Here is a 21,506-nt window from a genome sequence, read left to right as displayed (position 1 = left end):
CTCTGTGGCTAACTTTGCCCTTTGTTTTCCCTCTCCCAACCTCTGCCTAGGACCCCCAAGTATCCGGGCAATGAGGAACATCACAGCAGTGGCAGGTCGGGACACACTTATCAACTGCAGGGTCATTGGTTATCCCTACTATTCCATCAAGTGGTACAAAGATACCTTGTTGCTGCCTGACAACCATCGCCAGGTGGTCTTTGAGAATGGAACGCTCAAACTGATGGATGTCCAGAAGGGGATGGATGAAGGGGAATACCTCTGCAGTGTTCTTATTCAACCTCAGCTGTCCATCAGCCAGAGTGTCCATGTTGCAGTGAAAGGTAAGGATAACAAGAAAAAGCATCTTAAAGGGATTTATTAGAAATGATTATAGCTTAGATTTGCCTTCATATGTGGTGTGGAGGTGCCTTCATATGTACCTGCCTGGATATAAGCTCCCTGAGAGCAGGGACCCTGTTTTAGCTAAAATGTATATCTTCTTTGTTAGTACTACTAATAATCAGTGGACCTTGATCAATCAATAAGCATTTATTAAGAGTAGAGCTCTTGATTATGGAGACTGAATGTAGATGGAAGCATAGCATTTTCATCTTGCTTTGTTTTTGCTTGCTTTTTCTTTTTCATGCTTTTTTTCCCCTTTGGTCTGATTTTTCTTGCATGTCATGACAAATATGGAAATGTGTTTAGAAAGATTGTACATATTTAACCTAGATTAGATTGCTTGCTGCCTTGGGGAAGGGGGAGGTAAGGGAGGAAGGGAGAAAAATTTGAAAGTCTTAGAGAAATGAATATTGAAAAGTAACTTTATATGTATTTGGAAAAAATTTTAAAATACTATTAAAAAGATAAAAAAATAATAAAGCCCTTTGGAGAGACTTAAAAAAAAAATAGAGCTCTGGGCATAAAAAGAAAGGAATAATTAGTCCCTGCCTTTGAGTTCATAGTGTATTGGGGGAGACAATAAAAAAGAACTAAATACATATAAAATCTATACAGAGTGGATCCAGGATTCTGTGGCCCTCTAGAAAAGGAGGTAACTGTAGTAAATCATAAGAGTTAGAATCTCTCTGTTTCTCTCTTGTAAAATTGTGAAAGGTGAGACAGGTTCTCCCATGAACTGACTCCTAATTTTTGGTCAGCCCCCAATCACGCCATACCTGGTACTTCACTGAGTCTCTAATAAAGAATTATTGTCATGCTTCTTAGTGGTGTGGAGGTCATTCTTGGGTTCTTGAAAGCTATGCAGATGGAGTACACTCCCCAGTCTCTCCTACCAGAGATTAAAAGTACAAGCCTGGTAATGTACTGCATATATATTGTCTGGGGACCCACCTAAGAGCCTTTGGCTCATCATCTGGTTAGTGGCAAAATAAAGATGATATTTTGTGGAGTGACAGCTAATCCCAAAGACCATATTTTAGATTCCAGAGGTTTCAGTTGATTGGATAAATTGCTAGCATTTCTGTGGTGCTTTAAGGTTTGCAAGGTGTTTTAAAAACATTCTCTCGTTTAATCCTCACAACAACCCACACCCCTGGGTGGGTGCTATTATGATCCTCATTTCAGAGATGGGGAATGTCCAGCTGTGTCCTCAGACACAACTAATGTATTTGAGGCTAGATTTGAACTCAGGGCTCCTTTATTCCAGACCCAGCACTTTATCCACTGTGCTACTTAGCTCACCTAGAATCATTGCACAAATGAAATCCCAAATCCACACTGATGGAGTACCATCCATTAAAAAAAAAATCCTGATTTGGGGGAGTTTTAAAAATACACACTGTTGAAAGTTTTAGACATTCACAAGTAACTGAAGAAAAGCCTCCATCCAGTATATGTATGCAAAGTTTGATTATTTATGTCTTCTAGAGAGGATTTTGTCATCACTGAGCCATTTCAGGAGGATAAAAACACAATTTAGGGTAAGGAAAGAGACTAGATATCAGTGGAACCTGAAGACCAGGTTACTCAGGCACAAAAATAGATAAGATATACAGATAACATGAATTAGGTTTTAAGCAGCAGGTAAAATTGAAAATGTTATGGTTTCATTCAAAAAATAGTGATTAAGTATTTGTGATTAATTTAAGATATATGCATTGCATAGCTACCACCTGCCTAGTAGGGCAACATGGACACAGAACAATCATAAAATCATAAAATCCAGTTTATATTATGTCTATTATGTCTTCATCATAAGTTCCAGCTTGTAATGAAACTGATCACTGAAATGTATGGAAAGTTTAATAAGTAGACCTGACCAGGTACAATAAAAACCCAATAACTGTTAGAATAGAGTTCAGAAAATGGGAGAATCTCTGTGGTCTGGGAAGTCTGGAGAGAGCTTTTCAGAGGAAAACTTGAAATGGGCCTTGAATGGTGGATATTTAAATAAAAGAAGAGGATTGTAGGGGAAACATTCTAGGTCAGAAGAAGAGTGTGAGCAAAGACACTGAGGTAGGGAAATGGATGGTATATTTGGAAGACTGATCAATTCAATATTGATTAATTAGAAAATGGTAGCTGTATCAGCCAGTCTCCCTCATATGGAAGGCTCCTATTGAGGATCAGTGAGAGATTAAACTGATGAAGGGCCTTAAATATCCTGCTAAGAAGTTTGAATAATATCATTTTGGGTAATGGGGAGCCATTAAAGGTTTCTGAGCAGAGGAGTAAAATTATACAAATTACCCTTCAAGGAAGGATTGAAACAGAATATAAGAGGCAGAGAAACCATTTGGGAAGCTACTATTTAGTCCATATATTAGATGATAAGGGCCTAGTCTAGGGTTCTAGAAATGAGAACTGAAAGAGAGGGATGAATTCAAGAAACCTTGTGATTCATTAGGCTGATTAGGAGTAGGGAGAAGAGGAGACATCATAGATAGAGAATGAGAAGACTATTCCATTGATGAAAATAAGAAAGTTTGAATAAGAAAAAATGAGTCCTGTTGTGGATAAATAAATGTCTATTAGATTAAAATGGTCAATTGAGCTTAAGGTGATAGCAGGACAAAATGGAGGTCTAGTAATGGATATATAGATGACTATGGATTGTCATCTACAAAATAATGTCACTACATGTGACAAACACTGTGTAGAACTTGTCGACATGATGGCAGACAGAAGGAATAGAAAATACGAGGCTCAGGTTAAGTGTACAAGGTCATACAGCAAGTGACCCCGATCACTTCGCTTCAGGGGGCTTCAATTTCATCATCTATATATAAAGAGGGAGTCGGACTAGGTGACATAATCCCTCCAGCTCTGAATCTGATCCTTTGACAGTTCTGAGGGTGCTCTTCCACCCCTTCCCCCAGACCCAGCAGCGATCCAGCGTGTGCTGCTGGCGCGAGCCACGTACCCCAACCGCAATCATTGTGCACCGAGATTTGCAGCAGCCACGGCAAATTAGCTCAGTTGCAGCTGAATTAGAGCGAAGCCCTATCTCTCCCTCTCAGCTGTCAGTGGGCCGCCTGGATCCATTTCCCGTTACAAGCAGCGGAGCAAGAGTTTACAGTGTAAACATCACATATTAAAACATCTAACCTTTGCTCGGCTTGCCCGCACCCGGCGTTTGGCCATGTTTGTTGGCTTTTAAAAAAAAAAATTACAGTGTTCAGTCTGTGGAGCACACTGAACATCCTGCAAGCTGCTCCTGCCCATCAATTATTCAGCCCCATTCAGGGAGCCATCGGTCCTAATGAATTGAATCTGATGCATTCCATCTCAGTGACTTGCTAAAGCTCTTTGGATTGCACTGAAAAACAGCATTTTCTCAGACGATGCCATTGAAGGGTGTGTGTGTGTGTGTGTGTGTGTGTGTGTGTGTGTGTGTGTGTGTCCACCCCAGGAGGTTGTGAAAATTCATTAGGAGAAATGCAGTCCCAGAAGGAGGGGGTTCGCTGGCTTGGGAGTGGGGGCAGGCCTGAGAGCCCTTTCTTTGTGTCCAAAGCATTTCCTCCCCCAGCCCACCACCACCAGCCCCCTGACCCTGTTTCCTGACACCTCCAGTCACCAACCTCTCCTTACTCTGATTAAAAATTCAGCTTTGCAGAAAAACCCATCATAGCTAATTAGTGGTGATGTAGCTTGATTAACTGATGCCCTCCTTCCGGGGCTGCCCAAGGAGGTGCTGGCTGGCACAGAAAGGGGACACTAACAAGGTGTCCATGTCCGCAGGCACCCGAGGGGAAGGCAGGACCGAGGGCCAGAGCCCTTCCCAAGCTGGAACGACAGGGTGGCAGGAGCCAGGCTGGGCTGGCTGGGGTGGGGATGGGGTAGCTCCTCAAATACCTTTGTTTTCCTCCCTCCAAGCCCCGCCCCAGCCCCCTTCATGCCAGCTTTGCTGGCAGCGATTAGGAATGGTTGCAGGTGGTGCTGAGTCGAAAATTCCCCGGGCAAGCTGATTATGGCCCAGGGAGATGAAGGGAGGAGGCAGAGCCACGGAGGAGGCTGGCACACGGCTTCCCTGGGCCCTTGGCACAAGTATGAACCGGCTGGCAGGAGAAAGCTGGGCTTTGCTGGGAGGGGGAGTACTTATATCACTGGACATCAGGCAAGGTCCCTGGCAGGATGCTGAGATGCAGGCGCATAAATCCAACATGGACAAGATGTCTTTGGGGCCCCCTTTAGCTGCAGAATAACGTGGCATAAAAGCAGCTCTGGGCATGCATGCTAAATCTTTAATTAAATGAGAAGGTGCAGCTGACTCTCTGGGCTCCTGGGTGCTGAATGTGAGGGAACATTTCCATCATCATATTAGTACCACTTAGGAACTCCAGAGCCGAAAACAGGCAGGGAAGGTGTCGTCTTGTGGCTCGCGCCAGGACGTTTCTGAGCAAGTAGCAAAGGCTCCTTTTTAAAGGCACCTGGGAGCTGTGGGTGTGCAGAATGAACTAACACAAACATACTTTACAACCCTCCTTTGCCGTCTCGAAAAACAGGTGCGCCTACTACCCAAGAAGCCTCTGACATGCTTCCTTCCTTCCTTTCTTTCTTTATATTTTTAAAAATTTTTGTTGAGGCAATTGGGATTAAGTGACTTGCCCAGGGTCACACAGCCAGGAATCGGCTTCCTTTCTTTACTCCACTCTATCCTAACTGAGGAGCATGAGAGGATATCTGGGGTGAATGCTAGATTCTTGACCAAGTGAGTTTGGGCCAAAATTTAAATTCTCACTACTTGTCAGGAAATGTGGTCCTAGTGTCTACACTATCAAAAGAGCTTTCCCAAAGATACCTTGATTATTATGAAAGATGAAAAAGATGAACCAAGCACATCTTAATTTATGGAAAGGAGAGAAATCGAGTGGAAGGATTATCAAAGTAACTAGCAGGAATTTTATTCTGCCAATAGAAAAAACCAGAAGAATGATATATAAAAGCCCTCTTTATTAAAGACACAGGGCATTAAGTATCAAAGTCGGGCCATAATAATAATAATGACACCTTATCAGGGTTTCACATCTACTGATTGGAAGCGTACCATAATCTCTGACACAGGCAAGTTTACAAGAACAGGAAAAGGTTCAGAGAGGATTGTCATGACTGTCACTGACCATGTGACAAAGAGTTATCATTTCTCAACCCTTCAACATATTCTGTGCCTGAGACCTCAGGCAATTCAGAACTACAGAAAGAGAAAGACTCCCCAAAGAATAAACAGTACAGGAAACAGAAATACAGAGTTATATTGTTCTGGTAGGAAGGTCTCACCTGGCTATCTTTCTTTTTTCTCCCTCTAAAACACAGCTCTATATCCTACTACTATCCTATCATAGACCATCTTGATATTATCCTCAGAAGATTATTCTTATCTACTGTCTACACTCATCCTTAGAATAGAAGAAAAGTTTGTGCCCTCCTTAGGGTCACTGGCAGTAGCTACGATCTTCCTGCCCCATATATCAGCTGTCTCACCTCTGTGAGTGTAGTAACACTTCCATTTGTATGGCCCTTTGTAATTTTCTAAACACTTTTACATGCAGGTTCTCACTTGATCCCCACAACACCTCAGCGAAGGGATGGTAGGCATGATATCCCATTCTACAGGTGAGGAAATGGAGAAACAGAATTTAAATGGCTTGCCCAAAGTCTCAGAACCAGGTGGTGACAAAGCAAGGATTACTAGGGTCCAGTCTCCTAACTCCTAGTCTACAACTTTACACTACTGCAAGTCCAGTCTCTCATACCATCCATAGTTTGCTAATGACTGCAATAAATAAAAAGAGCCCAGTCTAACAGAATGACACTGAGAGGTGCCATAAAGTCTTTATGGGCCCAAGCCAGCAGTCAATACATCATTCACTAGGGCCTTGTTCTTCACAAGTGACCATAAAAGCTTTATGGTAGACCATGATTTGGGTTACCATATCTGCTGCTCTTGTCCACCATTATTCTCTTTAGATTCTCCTCTTCTACCTCTTCCTCTGATATTATCATGATTAAAGGAAGGAGGGAAGGAAAAAGCATTAAGTATTCAATATGTGCAAGGCAAAATGTATGTTAAACCTTGAGTGTACAAATTTAAACAAGCAAGACAGTCTCTCCTTTCAAGAAGCTTACATTCTACTTGGGAAATAATTGCTCTCTTCTAACCTTGTTCTCTAGAAGGAGGACCCTTTTTCTTGGGTAGAGAAGCTAAATGATAGAAGCCCAATGTGTGTGGGTGCACAGTGAGGTTCTCAAGGTTCCCTTATTGAGGGGAATGCTGTACCTCAGGCAGAAATCATCCATAAAACACATAAGAAAAGGATGATCTTTGTTGTTAAGGGTATAGACTGTTCCTTTCACTGAGGAGTCAGGATGGACCCTGAATACAGAATTCTGCAAGTGTTGTTTTTTGTTTTTGCCACCTCTCCAGAAATTATCTCCTCCTCTTCCCATGGAGATCTAGGAGGATCCCTAAAAGGTCACCTATACTAATCCCTCTTGCTCCCCACTCCAGAATGTCAGGCAGGTGAATGTCTAAAGTACCCAGGATAAATAGTTATTTTTTAGCTCTTCTTAAGTGGCACCCAAACCATACCAGACTGGCCACTAATCCTATTCCTGATGACCTACCAAAAAAAGGAGAAGCCACAGACTTTTCTCTAGAAGACCCAATACAATTTTTTAGGTTTTTTATTACATTGAAGAAGGAGGAATGAGGAAGAAAGAAAGTTAGGAAAGGTGGTATTTGGAGTAATCTTTGAATGATTTTAATAATACTAATAATAGCTTCCATTTATATGGCGCTTTAGAGTTTGCAAAGCACTGTATATATATATATATATATATATATATATATATATATATAATCTGTCTTGATTTCACAAAATCCTCCACAGTAAATTTTATTGTCCCCTTTTCACATATGAGGAAACTGAGTCTGACAGAGAATAAGTGACAGCAGACAAGTAAAGAGTATTTAAGCTCTGATCCTTCTAACTCTGAGTTCAGTGCTTTATGTGCTATGCCATCTAACTACCATGGTATAGAAATGTTTCTAAGATGCAGAGGCAAAGAGGGCATGTATGATGGGAAATGGAATGTCATATATGAAGAACAGCAAAAAGCTCAGTTTGAATTATCTGGAGAAGATGTAAAGGGGAATAATGTATTCGTCTGGAAAGGTAAGTTTTTTAGTTACTAAAGAAGATTTTCTATTTTACCTTATAGCTAAAGGAACCAGTAGAGTCCTTGAAGGAAGGGGCTCAGGCTTAGGAATCTTTCTGTTCCTTCCCAATTATCTATTATCTACCCCACCCTATCCTAACTGAGGAGCATGAGAGGATATCTGGGGTGAATGCTAGATTCTTGACCAAGTGGGTTTGGGCCAAAATTTAACTCTACTAATGGCATAGGCAGGCCCCCATGTATGTGGCATTTTTCCCTGTGTCCATCAACACATCCAGATGAAAATGTCTTCTCCCATCCTTCCTCCCCTCCAGAGTCTCATCCTCCTGCCTTTGGGCGGGGGGGGCTCTTGGGGTAAGAAGCAATCAAGGAAGCTAAAAAGGCGAGTAGTTGGTGCATTAGGGAAAAGCTCTTGGACTATAGACAGCCTTATAATTTAATTTTCAGACTATAGAAAGGAGTTCTCATCCATCTATTAAGTGCTTGCCCTTGTTAAGCTCTTCTCTCTTCTCCTCCCACCCCCTACTTGCTGGAGAAGCTGTGGCCTAATTGAGTTATCATAAAGATAATAGCTGCTTCTCTATCTAGACCTTGGAAAAGAAACATCCATCTGAAAGTCACTCGGGCTCCAACCAGTCCCTCCATTCCTCCTCCACACACACACACAAGCAGACCAGAGACTAAGATTTTGGCACACGGAGGAAATTTCCTGAAGTGAGGACTTAAGTGGCAGGGGAAGGCATTCTAGGAGATCAGTTGATGATATGAATGATCAAATAAACTCGCCAGGGCAGATGACAAACACAGTTCTACTACTCATACTCTCCAAAAGAAAGGTTCCTCGTCCAAGCTAACCAGAAAGGAAACTGTAAAGAAAAAAGATACATATGTACTTCCCCCAGAGTCTCCTCTGTGGGCTCTCTCTGTCTGGGGCCTCTGCCAAGAAGCAGCTCAGTGATAGCATGTGAAATCAGGGAGACCAAAGTTCAAATCTAGCTGTAAGACACTTATTTGTTATGTGTTCCTGAGCAAGTCACTTAACCTTTATCTACCTCATTTTCCTCATGGGGGATAATAATAGCACTCCCATGAGTGTTGTGAAAGGCAAATGAGATAATATCTGTAATGCATTTAGAACAGTGTCGATACATAGTGCTTAATAAAATGTTTATTTCATTCTTTCTATCTTCCTTCCTTCTTTTCTTTATACCTTCTCTGATATCTCTTTCTTCCTGAGCCCTCCATGGATAATGTCAGTCTTCTATAAATAGATGCCTCTTTGGGAGAGGTGGGGAAGAACCACTTTTTGAATAGTATTTCATTTTTCCAATTACATGTAAAGATAGTTTTCAGTATTTATTTTTGTAAGATTCTGAGTTCCAGATTTTTTCTCCCTCCCTTCCTTTCCTTCCACCACTGTAAGACAGCAAACAATCTGATATAGATTATCCATGTATAATCATTTTAAAACATTTCCATATCAGTCATGTTGTGAAGGAAGACTGAGAACAAAAGGGAAAAAACTACAAAAGCAAACCAAAAAACTGTGAAAATTATATGCTTTGATCCACATTCAGTTTCTTTATTAGTTCTCTCTATTTTCCATCCCAAGTCTATTAGAATTATCTTGTATCAGTGTGTTGCTGAGAACAAATCCACCACAGCTGATCATCACATAATCTTGCCGTTACTGTATACAGTGTTCTCTTGGTTCTGCTCACTTCACTCAGCATCAGTTCATGTAAGTCTTTCCAGGACTTTCTGAAATCAACCTGTCCATCATTTCTTACACAACAATAATATTCCATAACATTCATCTACCATAACTTATTCAGCCATTCTCCAACTGATGGGCATCCAGTTTCCAGTTTCTTGCCACTACAAAAAGGGCTGCCACAAACACTTTTGCACATGTGGGTCGCTTTCCCTCTTTTAAAATCTCTTTGATACAAGCCCAGTAGTGACACTGTTGGTTGCACAGTTTGGTTACCCTTTGCGCATAGTTCCAAATTGCTCTCTAGAATGTCTGTCTCAGTTCACAAGGGAACCTCTTCCTGAGAACTCTGTGGATCTAGGTACCCTCTAGAGGTCCAGACCCTCCTGTAGAATCTGTCTATCCAGAGGCTCTGCAGATGTGGGCCACTCTGTGGATCTGGGCCCTTCTCCTAACTTCCCTCTATCATCTCATCATCTTCCCCTCTTCAGTTTCAACTCATTTTCACTGGCTTTGCACCTATCAGAGATGCAGGAAGCTGATCAGTAGACTTTAAGATGCCTCAGCTTTCCTTTCTCCAGGCTGACTCATCCCAATTCCTGCAACCAGGTGTTATTCACAATCTGTCACTCTCTCTCACCCTCTCTCTCCACTTGGTTGCTTAGTCTTGCCTTCACAACATCTCTCACATACACTCCCTTGTCTCCTCTGGCACTGGCCATTGCCCTGGGATGGGCACTCCTCCCCTCAAGTCTGGATTCTTGCAATAGCCAGCTGATTGGTCTCCAGTCCAGCTCTCTAATTCACTCTCCATTGAGCTGCCAAAGTGATCTTCCTAAAGTGCACGCCTGATCATGTGAGCCCTCAAAAATCATAGTGATTCCCTGTCATCTTTAAGATCAAATAAATCTTTTGGGCACTGAAAGCCCTTAATGACTTATCCCACCTTCCACTCTTTCAACACCTTAAGCCCTTCACACACACACACACACACACACACACACACACACACATATCTATTCAAAAACACTGGCTTCTTGGTTACTGCCATCTCCCAACATGAGACTTTTTTACTGTCTGCAACCAACAGTGTCATTACTGGGCTTTTATCAGAGATCTTAAAGGAAGGAAAGGGACCTACATGTGCAAAAGTGTTTGTGGCAGCCCTTTTTGTAGTGGCAAGAAATTGGAAACTGGATGCCCATCAGAAATTTTCTTCTTTATCCTCTCTCCCTCCTGGCTTCCTTCAAATCCCAGCTAAAATTTTATCTTCTACAAGAATCCTTTCTTGATGTCCCTTAATTCTAGTGCCTTCAATTTGCTGATTATCTTCAACTTATCTGGTATATGACTTGTTTGTACATAATGGTATGTATGCTCATATTGTGAGCTCCTTGAGAGCAGGGACCATATTTTGACTTTCTTTGTATCCCCACAACTTAATACACTGCCTGGGACATCTTAATAAATGTTTATCAACTGACTTACTGACTGATTCTCTCCTTGGGTCCACTGTGGTGCTGGCACTTCTGTCAGGGTCTTTCTGTTCAAGCTCTCTGTGGATCTGGGCTCTTCCTATAAGATCTCTTTTCTTGCCTGAGACCTTCTGAAACAACAAATGCAACAAGCTCCCAGTCTCTCCCCTTGTATTAGAAAAATGAAAGACTACGAGTGGGAGCTCCACAGATAGAGACAAGAATAAACTTAGATAATTTCAAATAAGGCAGTGTGGGGACCATATGGAAAGAGTCTCATGACTGGGGCATGTTTCATTACATCTGTCAGCACTGATCCTGTGGGAAGCAGTGGGTTGTGGATATATGATAAGAAACTAGGACAAAAAATATCATGACACAACAGGGAAATTGGGGGTCTGGACTTAGTGATAGGTCAGCAGTCAATCAGAGGTCCAGATGCAAACACAAAATAAAATTTATGGCAAAATAGAGAGTTGTGATTCATGAAGATAAGCAAAAAGGCCATGCTGGGTAGGCGATCAGACAAAATTCAAGGCTACACATAGTGAAGGGCAAGACAAGGTGAGCAATCAGATGCATCGGGGACAATTCATATTTTCTTAGTACCTGATGAGTAAGAATAGATGGAAAACACTAAAAACCAAGGATCTATTCCCCAAGAAGAGTTTGTTTGTTTTTTAAATATGTTTCCCACTAAGGCAAGAACCAGTCCTTGGACAGAGGTATTCTAGAGTCCATAGGGAAATAAGGATAGATTTTCACTATTTCATTTCCTTCTTGCTTCTTCTCTTGCCATGTTTGTCTAGTTCCCCCCCTGATTCAACCCTTTGAGTTTCCCCCTGCCTCCATCGGACAGCTGCTCTACATCCCCTGTGTGGTCTCCTCTGGGGACATGCCGATCCGGATCACCTGGAGGAAAGATGGCCAAGTAATCATCTCTGGCTCAGGGGTGACCATCGAGAGCAAGGAGTTCATGAGTTCCCTCCAGATCTCCAGCGTCTCCCTCAACCACAATGGAAATTACACCTGCATTGCCAGCAATGATGCTGCCACTGTCAGCCGTGAACGGCAGCTGATTGTGCGAGGTGAGACCCCTGTGGGAGAGGGGCAAGAGATGATGGGAAAGAGAACAGACACAATCCCACGGTCCTAGGGATAGGGGAACTGTGATTGGCTGTTGAGCTAACTTCTCTTGATCCTAACTTGCAAAGACCTTCAGTTGTATCAGGGAGTTAGGGGGGATAGACTCTTGATTTCTGCAGTACAGGGAAATGAGTTCCAGCCCTGTCCAACATGTGGCCATGGATGACTGTATCCTGACACTGGGAAGGGTAGTTTCTTCCCCCTTAAGGTTCAGATAGAAGCTCTAAGCAAGCTTGTCTTGGTAGTTACTGATCCACCGAACCTTTCTCCTCCCTTCTGCTCACCCCAACTCCCCTAGTCCCACCTCGTTTTGTGGTGCAGCCCAACAACCAGGATGGCATTTACGGCAAAGCTGGAGTTCTGAACTGTTCCGTGGATGGCTACCCACCTCCCAAGGTCATGTGGAAGCACGCCAAAGGTAGGCATGGGGGCCTCAGCTAGGAGTTATTTCAAGCAGAGCGCATGAACCCCCGGCTAAGAAGGTTCTTTTTTTTTTTTAATATCTTTTTATTGATAGAACACATGCCAGGGTAATTTTTTACAGCATTATCTCTTGCATTCATTTCTATTCCAATTTTTCCCCTCCCTCCCTCCACCCCTTCCCCCAGATGGCAAGCAGTCCTTTACATGTTGAATAGGTTACAGTATATCCTAGATACAATATGTGTGTGCAGAACCGAACAGTTTTCTTGTTGCACCGGGAGAACTGAATTCAGAAGGTACAAATAACCCGGGAAAAAAACAAAAATGCAAGCAGTTTATATTCATTTCCCAGTGTTCTTTCTCTGGGTGTAGCTGCTTCTGTCCATCTTTGATCAATTAAGGCTCTCTTTATCGAAGAGATCCACTTCCATCAGAATACATCCTCAAACAGTATCGTTGTTGAGGTATATAATGATCTCCTGGTTCTGCTCATTTCACTCAGCATCAGATAATCAGTAGCATCTAAGAAGGTTCTAATGTGGGAATGGATGCATGGCATTTGTGAAACGCTTACTCTGTATCAGATACTGCGCTAGGACCGAGGACACAACACAAAACAGTGATCAGGAAAGGAGGTTTTTTTGGTCTGGGGAGGTGCAGCAATGGTGATGGGATAGTTATCTGACATATTCTATCCAGAATCGATGGTAGTCTTGCTTTGATTATGGTTTCCAAAACAAGAAATGGAAAACAGGAAAGCAGGGGTAAGGGAGGGGAGGCGGAGAGGAAAGTCCAGAAAGAAAGGGAGGTTCCTGGATAGCAACAAGGTGGGCAGCTGAATGGAATGAGAAGCATGATTTTGTATTTCTGCCACTCATTCACTCCACAATCAAGCCTCAAGGCTGGGGTACCAAATTTGAGGGGATTAAGTGCAGTCAAGGTGGACATTGCCTCTATTTGTCTACCCCAATACAAACTGGAGAAGAATCTCCAGGCTCTGAAATGAAAAGAAACTTGCCCTTCTTCCCCATTTTAATAGAGGTGGTGTCTATACCTGGCTTTTTCTTTTTCTTATGATGTATCTTATTCTGTGATACTACCATCAGCTGGCCCCATACAACATATGTGGAGAACCCATATTCCTGTATCTATATATAATTTCTAGCAAATTCTGCTAAAATCTATGTGGCCCAGAGGTTCTAAAGCTAAGTCCAAAAATTTTTTTTTCTAAATTTCTTCCTGGAATCAAGGGCTTAGACTTTCCAGCAAGGTAAGAATCTGAATCCAAACATTCAAGTTGGGATAGTATACAGTTATCACTGCTACATCACATTGTGATATATTGTGGGTTGGCTTAAGAAATTAAATGAGAAATACTTTAACATATTTAACATGTATGGGACTACCTGCCATTTAGGGGAGGGGATGGAGGGAAGGAGGGGAGAAGTTGGAACAGAAGTTTTTGCAAGGGTCACTGTTGAAAAATTTACCCATGCAGATGTTTTATCAATAAAAAGCTATAAGGAAAAAAAAAGAAATTAAATGAGAATTTGGGGGAGTTTTGTAGAAGCTGCAGATGACACAGAAAAAGTTCAAGATTCAAAATGCATAAAATGTGTATATAATATTCTATAATATCAATATATATTATCTTTTAATAACATTATAATTTAGCCTTCTTTGTATGGCAAAAAACTTTATGTGTATTTTCCAGATCATGAGGGCACTGCATCCTTTAGCCACATAATGTGGAAATGATAACTATACTAGAAAAGAAATTGACCTGAAAATTGGAAGGTCTGAGTTCCAGTCTTCAGTTAAATGCTGGACCTGAAGGAATCCAGGGCTTTTACCTCTCCAGGCTTCAATTTCTTTGTATGTAAAATGAGTTTTGTTTTAGTGAGCTCTAAAGTCCTTACATTGGGTGATTCTATAAAGCTATTTCTCAATCATCTGGCACCACAGATTTTCTCTCTTCCTGGTCTCTAATCAACTCACATAGGATCACAGTTCTGTCAGATCTCAGTGTCCCTCCTCACGCCTCATGGGCACTTTTGACCTTAGGTTAAATTCATTTTCTAAGAATGCTGCTGAAAATATCACAAAGGGATTTCTCAGGGGGCCTGAAAGACAGTATCTTTGGGAGTCAATGGAAAAGGCAAAAGCTAGAGCTCATAGTACAAAATGCTGGGTATATCCCCAAGCAGTATCCTTTGGTATTTAAGCTGGGGAGCCTCAAAAAGTCTGTCCCTTCTACAAAACCTTCTTGAAAATTTGCTTTCTTAGCTAACATGTTCTTTCCCCAATTATGCCTGTAAGAGGAAGCCTGAGAGACAATATGATACAGTGGAAAGAACACTGATCTTGTAATTAGATCTGGGTTCAGGTCCCAGCTTCAATACTTGTTATATATAACTTTGGTCAAGTCAATTAAACTCTTTTATCAATTAGTATTTGTTAAGCACCTACTTTATGTATTGTGCAAGTCTTTGGAAATTTGCAGACAAAAGTGAAATAGGCCTGGGAACTTACATTTTTTCTAAGCCTCAGTATCCCCTCTGTAAAACAATATTAAAACTACCTCCTTTGCAAGGTTTTTTGCTTGTTGGTTTTGGGGTTTGGGGGAAAGGGAGAAGATGGGAAACTATAAGTTTTAAGGCATTATAGCAATCTGTAGTGCCTTTGGTGATTAAGAGGCTTGGAGTTCTGCTTGTGATGTAGAATCTTTGTGGCTTCAGTCTATTTCTTAAGTTTACCATTGTCTGCCATTGGTCAAGAAGTGTCTAAATGATTAATGCGTATCTCTTAACCTCAAAAAAATATTTCCCTGTTGGTTTCTGTCCAGATATGAATCTGAGCAAATCCCTTACGCTAATATCCTCCATGAGCTTAACATTGCCAGATTCTAGTATTTATCTTTTTTGAAGTTTCATCAACAACATGATTTGGTGGGCTGGAGTAGCAAATCAGGAGAGCCCTTATAAAGGATTCCCCCTCTCTGATGTAAAGCTACACTTGGACTTGTCCAGTCTGCATAATGCTCCACAAGAGATACTTCGCGTTTCCAGATGTTACAATTTTAGCTGCTGATTCCTTCTCTTTGCATTTGCTTCCAGGCAGTGGGAACCCTCAGCAGTACCACCCTGTTCCACTCACAGGGCGTATCCAGATCCTTCCCAACAGCTCGCTGCTGATCCGACACGTGCTAGAAGAGGACATCGGCTATTACCTCTGCCAGGCCAGCAATGGTGTGGGCACCGACATCAGCAAGTCCATGTTCCTCACCGTCAAAAGTGAGTTCCCTAATTTCCATCACTCACCTCTCTAATGTCTCCCTTTCCAGGCCTAACTTGGTCTTTGTCTCTAAGTTACTATCATTTCATCTAGAGGAGGGGAGGGAGAAGGGTGGAAGGAATGGAGAGTCTCCAAATTATGAGAAATGAAGTCCCTCAAATGGATGTTTCTTTGAGCCTTCTAAGAACAAAGCATCTTGGAGGAGTTCAGACCCTGGACAGCTCCCACAGGAAGAGGCTTATGGTGGATTCTTATTTATACCACAGAGAGTATGTATATCGTTTAGTGTTGTATTTATGTCTTATAGAGCATATTATACAGCATAATTATGTCAATTAACATATCTGCTTAATCAATCATATTCATAAGATATAATAGCATAGAACATAGTTTGAAAGAACAGAGGAAAAAGTCAGCTCTTTCACTAATCTCAGCTTTTTCACTAAATAGCTATGAGATTTTTTTTTTAAAGCCACTTCATTTCCTTGGGCCTGGTGCTATTTGTAAATTGAAGTGTTTTTTCTGCAGCTTAAAATAGTGACTATTGTGATTTCACCATTCTAAGAAACAGTGTGAACAGTGACACAGAAGTCAAACCCATTTTGCTTAGTGAGCAGGACACATTTAGGTTGCCTATTTCAAATACAAGTTGTATCCTAAATGAAGGAAACATCCTTGGCATTATACTAAGTATTATAAAATATATTACCTAGAGAAAATGTTCTCTGATTCTGGGAATTTAGAATTTAGTTTAGGTAACCTAAGCAGCAGTCAAAGGCTAAAGGAATAGAAGTGACTATGAAATGAAACTGAATCCAAACTACCAGTCTTACTACTTTATAGTCATGTATTTTATATATTGAGGTCTAATATTTCAGAAGCTATAGGACTCTCTCTGCATGGTTACTCACCCTCCAGCCACAGATAGCAATCCTTCCATACTTTTGACAGTCTTTATAAGCTGTAATAGCTAATCTTCCTTGTGATAAGTCTTTCTGAACTTGACTAAACTAGCCCTGGGATACAGATAAAGAGTCTGTTTCTGGGTAATGGAAATTGTGCTGAATTTGGAGTCAGTGGACTTGGGTTCAAATCTCAGCTCACCACTTAGGATCTGTGTTAAAGGCAAGCTGCTTCATCTGTGTCCATTGTCCAATGAAGAAGTTAATCTAGATGATCATTAAGGTTACTTCTGATTCTGAGCCTTTGATGTTCTTTAATGTACTCCAACTACAAATCCCATGAGCCTTTGTATACAAATCAATGTTTAAAGAGAGGAAAGGAAAGGAGGCTCTGATCTACCAGAGAATAGAATAATCACCTGCCATGAGCCAGGTACTGTATTAAGCGCTTTACAGATATTGTCTCATTTGATCCTCACAACAACTCTGAGAGGTAGGTACTATTCTTATCCCCATTTTGCAGTTGGGGATACTGAAGCAAACAGGATCTGGTGACTTACTCAAGCTCATACATGTCTTGCTGACTCCATCACTTTATGCACCATGGCACTGCCTAGCTGACTGAGACAAGATTCCTGACTTCTCTTCCCATCTTCTACTGATTCAAAGTAGAATCAATACTCAACATCTCTGCTCCCCACTTTCCTCATCTATAAAATGAGGGGAGTAGATATGGCCTCTTAGGTCCCTTACAACACAAACATTCTAATTCAAGTCACCTCAGCACTCTGTGTCCCAGTTTCCTCCTCTGTCAGATGGGGATAATAATACCTGCCCTACCTACCACATAGAGTTGTGAAGAACAAATGAGATAATAAATGTAAGTATATTTTAAAAGTAAAAATAGCAATACAAATGAAAAGGATTTTTTAATACTCTTCTCCCCCTCCCTTATCCATCATCACTTTTTAAAGATCTGTGATTTCATCGATTTAGGGAACTCCTAGTAACTCCAATTTACTGATGGAAATCAGTAATAGCTTTACAATTTATAGTTTTAAAGAGTTGCCTAGAACACTAAGAGCTTAACAGGGTCACATAGTCATATGTACTGGAGTTGAGACTTAAACCCAGGTCTTCGTGGCTCCATGCAATTTTTCTATCCACAATCCTCTCAACTGTATTGACCTTATATTTTATAAATATGTCCTTATTGTACTATATTCATAGAACATAGGATTATTAACATCACTTGGTAAATTTAGTTCAATTAAATAAACATTTCTTTAACATCCATTCTGTCCAAAGTCACACAGTGTCATAGCATAGAAGTAACTTTGGGATCTAGAAGACTTTGCCACTAGTGCACTAGTTCTGGCAGGTTCTATAAGGCAGGGAAGACTAGAAGTATGGTTCCAGTGATAAAGTGAGACCACCTTGATAAGGAAAAAGTGGTACATCCCTGGTAGGTTGGTCATTTGGTAAATATCTCTGAAATCCATGTGACTCCCTTTTGTTTCTAAAGTGACAGACTGTCAAAAAAGGGGATCAGAGAATGTCAAGAAATATAATTTTTAAACAATCTATAAACATTAAGTTAGCCATTGTTACTCTAAATGTGAAACTCTTATCCAGTAATCAATACATGGGTGTTCTGCTGGAAGAACTGAATTATATAAATCTTAACATTCTTGCTATAAATGAAATCAGAAGAAACAAGGACAGAAATTCCTTGGGAAGACAAATAAAGGAATTAACAAAAATGGTTTTGTTATGCACCCAAAGAAAAGAAGAAACATGATTCTTGGGATACTTGATCATTTCATAATGCAGTTCACATGAAAAACTGTATGTTAAAAAACCAATATGAAAATAATTATGCTTATCTACCAATATCTGTTACACATGATGAAGAGATAGAGGAATTTTTCAAAAAATTCATTACGATCCTCCAAATTAAATCAACATAAACTTTGATATTCAGTGACTTCAATAGAAAGATGGGAATAGGTGAAGATGGTCAGAAATATATTGGAAGATATGAGTCATGAAGAAAAAATGAGTGAAGCTAGAAACTTGTAGGCTACGCAGAAACCTGACATCTCTAACTCATGAATACTTTCTTCAAGGAAAGAACCAGTGGATACTGAATATGACAAATACTTAGTAACATCACACAAATAAAAAAAGAAATTAATTCTATTTTGATAAGCAGGAAATGACACATTACTGACGTGGGCATCATCCCTGAATAATCTGTTTTTGTACACTCATACCTCTAATTTGTTAAAAAGTAAAATTAATTCAAAGCCAGAAAAAAAAAACAATTTTTTTTAAATGTGTGATATAGCATCAAAATAAATACAACCTGACCTTTTGAAATAAGTTATTGATATCAATAAACTAGAAATGAATAACAGCACTTATTTAATGGCAAATATATTTAACAACTGTAAATAAATTGCCATAACCAGAAGAATCTAAAATCTGATAATCAACAAACGACAAACTTACTCACCAAGCTGAAAACTGTAGTAACTGAAAGTAATGTCAGTCTCAATATAAACACACTTGTAAGATCTTGTGGTGACGGTTAATGGTAATAAGATCAACTCACAAAACAACACAAAGCAATGGAAAAAACATTGTTGTTTTTAAGAAATCTTGAAATAAGATCTCACTAAGCAAGTTATCTCCAAGATATTTAAGGATAAAACTGGAAAGATGACATTAACTCAAAGATGGAAAAGATCTGCAGAAATTTTTATAACAACCATTTTCTAACCATCAAGGACACTGGAGACACCATATATATACTCTAATGACTTTACAATCCAAATGTGTTTACAGAGGATTTGGAAATGGCATAGAAAAGGATAAAGATGGGAAAAGCAGCTTTGTTGTTCAGTCATTGTTCAGTCCAACTCTTCATGACTCTGTTTGGGGTTTTCTTGGCAAAGATACCCAAAGTGATTTGCCACTTCCTTCTCCAGCTTATTTGACATATGAGGAAACTGAGGCAAATAAGGTTAAGTGACTTGCCCAGAGTCACACAGCTAGGAAGTGTCTGAGACTAGATTTGAACTCAAGAAAATGAGTCTTTCAGACTCCAAACCTGTCATGTTATCCACTGCACCAATTTAACTACCCTAAAGCAACTTGATTAGAATAATTATAAACATGAACGTTCTTATTCATAAAGGTATCTCCCAACCATTTGTCAAAATTATAGAAGATTCCCTAAAAGATTTAATTTTAAAGTCAGGCATAGTGGCACACACTTGTAGTCCCTGAACCTGGGTAGACTGAGACTGATGGATCCCTAAAGTTCAGCAGCAATAGACCTAAAGATGCTCAAGTATGTGAATTAAGTCCAATATCAAAATGGTAACCCTCCTGGGAAGGGGACACTTGGATGCCCAAATAGAGGCAGAAAAACAAAACAGGCTAAAGTTATTATGGCAGTTATTATTAGTATTATTTGTAAGAGTGACTGTTGTTCTTTAAGCCTGAAAAAAATTAAGGCTATTGGGAAGAAAGAGAGAAAGAGAAGAAAAAAGAAAGAAAGGAAAAAAAAGATAACCTTGCTTACTGAACTTCCATTAATATGAATGAAAGCATAAAATAAGGAGATATATGCCCACCAAAAGTGTTTGCTGTTGTATTGGAGGAGACCCACTGCATTCCAAATTTTAAAATATGCATAATAAAGATATATCTTATAACCATATAGAGAACTAATATATTATAGATATACATATAATATAGTTGTATATTATTAAACATTAGAATATTACATATAATTATAGTATATCAGATATGTAATATATGTTATACTATAATTATATGTAATAGTCTAATGTTTAATAATACACAACTATATTATATGTCATTATATTATATCTATTATATAATATAATAATTATAATGTCATATTATATAATATTTTTATATATACCAGGTCATCCAGATATTTCTATTTGCAAAGTATATTGATTTCTTATATCAATCCCTAAAACACAGTAGAGCATCCTAAATAAAATCTAAACTGATTCCAGAGAATTTGACCTAATCATCCACAGAAGAAAAACCAAATGGATAAAGAATGCCTATTGTCCACTCCATGTTATATGAAATTGAAGGGAAATTAATTAGGCCAAAAATTTAACTGAATGAAAGTGGTCTTTTTTGCCTTTGGAAAACTGCATCCTTTTATTTTTAAACTTCCCCATGGGAAAAAAAGACCTATGTTTCCAATACTAGTATTCTGCAGTTGAAGTTCTGTGTCTATAAGTCATAGAATGTTACAAATCTCTGAAAATCTGAATCTGAGTATCACTGAAAGGGCAATAGAGAGGTCCATAGCAAACTATAACTCATTTCAAATAGAAGGTTACACAGGTAAAGTTCTATAAAGGAAATAAAAAAAGAAGTGCATAGTTCAAAAAGATGTGCTGGTAATATGGAGAGGATGAGGTAAATAACTTGTGGACAAGATGCAAATTCCATTACTGTCCTCAGGATGTCAGGACAATTCAAGGAAGGTACCCACCACATTGAGTGTAGCGACCCAAACATATGAGAGCAGAGAGACCTGAATTCCTGAAATCTGTAGAGAACATTGTTCTGGCGTGTAAGGAATGCAAAATACAAAGATTCTCCTACTCTACCCTCAGAGAACTCACAGGGAGGGATATAAGAAGCATATATTCAATAGATAGATAGATAGATAGATAGATAGATAGATAGATAGATAGATAGATTGACAAGACAGGCATATTCATATATACATCTATTCATAAGTATATTTATGTGCATTCAAAGCACAGAAAAAAATACAGGATAATTTCAGGAATGAAAATCCTAAAACTGATGGTCCAGAAAAGCCTTTTGTAGGGGTGGTATTTAAGCTATGCTTTGAAGAAAACT

The 21,506-nt window shown here is 39.8% G+C and overlaps 1 protein-coding gene across 3 annotated transcripts in view; it reads left to right on the top strand.

The window, feature by feature from the left end:
* The window catches only part of DSCAML1 (DS cell adhesion molecule like 1), a 487,779-nt gene that overhangs the window by 374,651 nt on the left and 91,622 nt on the right, over nucleotides 1–21,506 (top strand). For all 3 annotated transcript variants that reach the window (XM_051987050.1, XM_051987051.1, XM_051987052.1), the window contains exons 8-11: nucleotides 51–323; nucleotides 11,622–11,900; nucleotides 12,257–12,376; nucleotides 15,498–15,674. In XM_051987050.1, coding sequence (XP_051843010.1) covers nucleotides 51–323; nucleotides 11,622–11,900; nucleotides 12,257–12,376; nucleotides 15,498–15,674 — 849 coding nt within the window. The remainder of the gene's footprint in view (nucleotides 1–50; nucleotides 324–11,621; nucleotides 11,901–12,256; nucleotides 12,377–15,497; nucleotides 15,675–21,506) is intronic.

This window comes from Antechinus flavipes, chromosome 3 (genome assembly GCF_016432865.1).
Source record: "Antechinus flavipes isolate AdamAnt ecotype Samford, QLD, Australia chromosome 3, AdamAnt_v2, whole genome shotgun sequence".
NCBI lineage: Eukaryota > Metazoa > Chordata > Mammalia > Dasyuromorphia > Dasyuridae > Antechinus > Antechinus flavipes.
The sequence above is the reverse complement of the archived record's forward strand: the minus strand, read 5'-3'. Positions and strand labels throughout refer to the sequence as shown.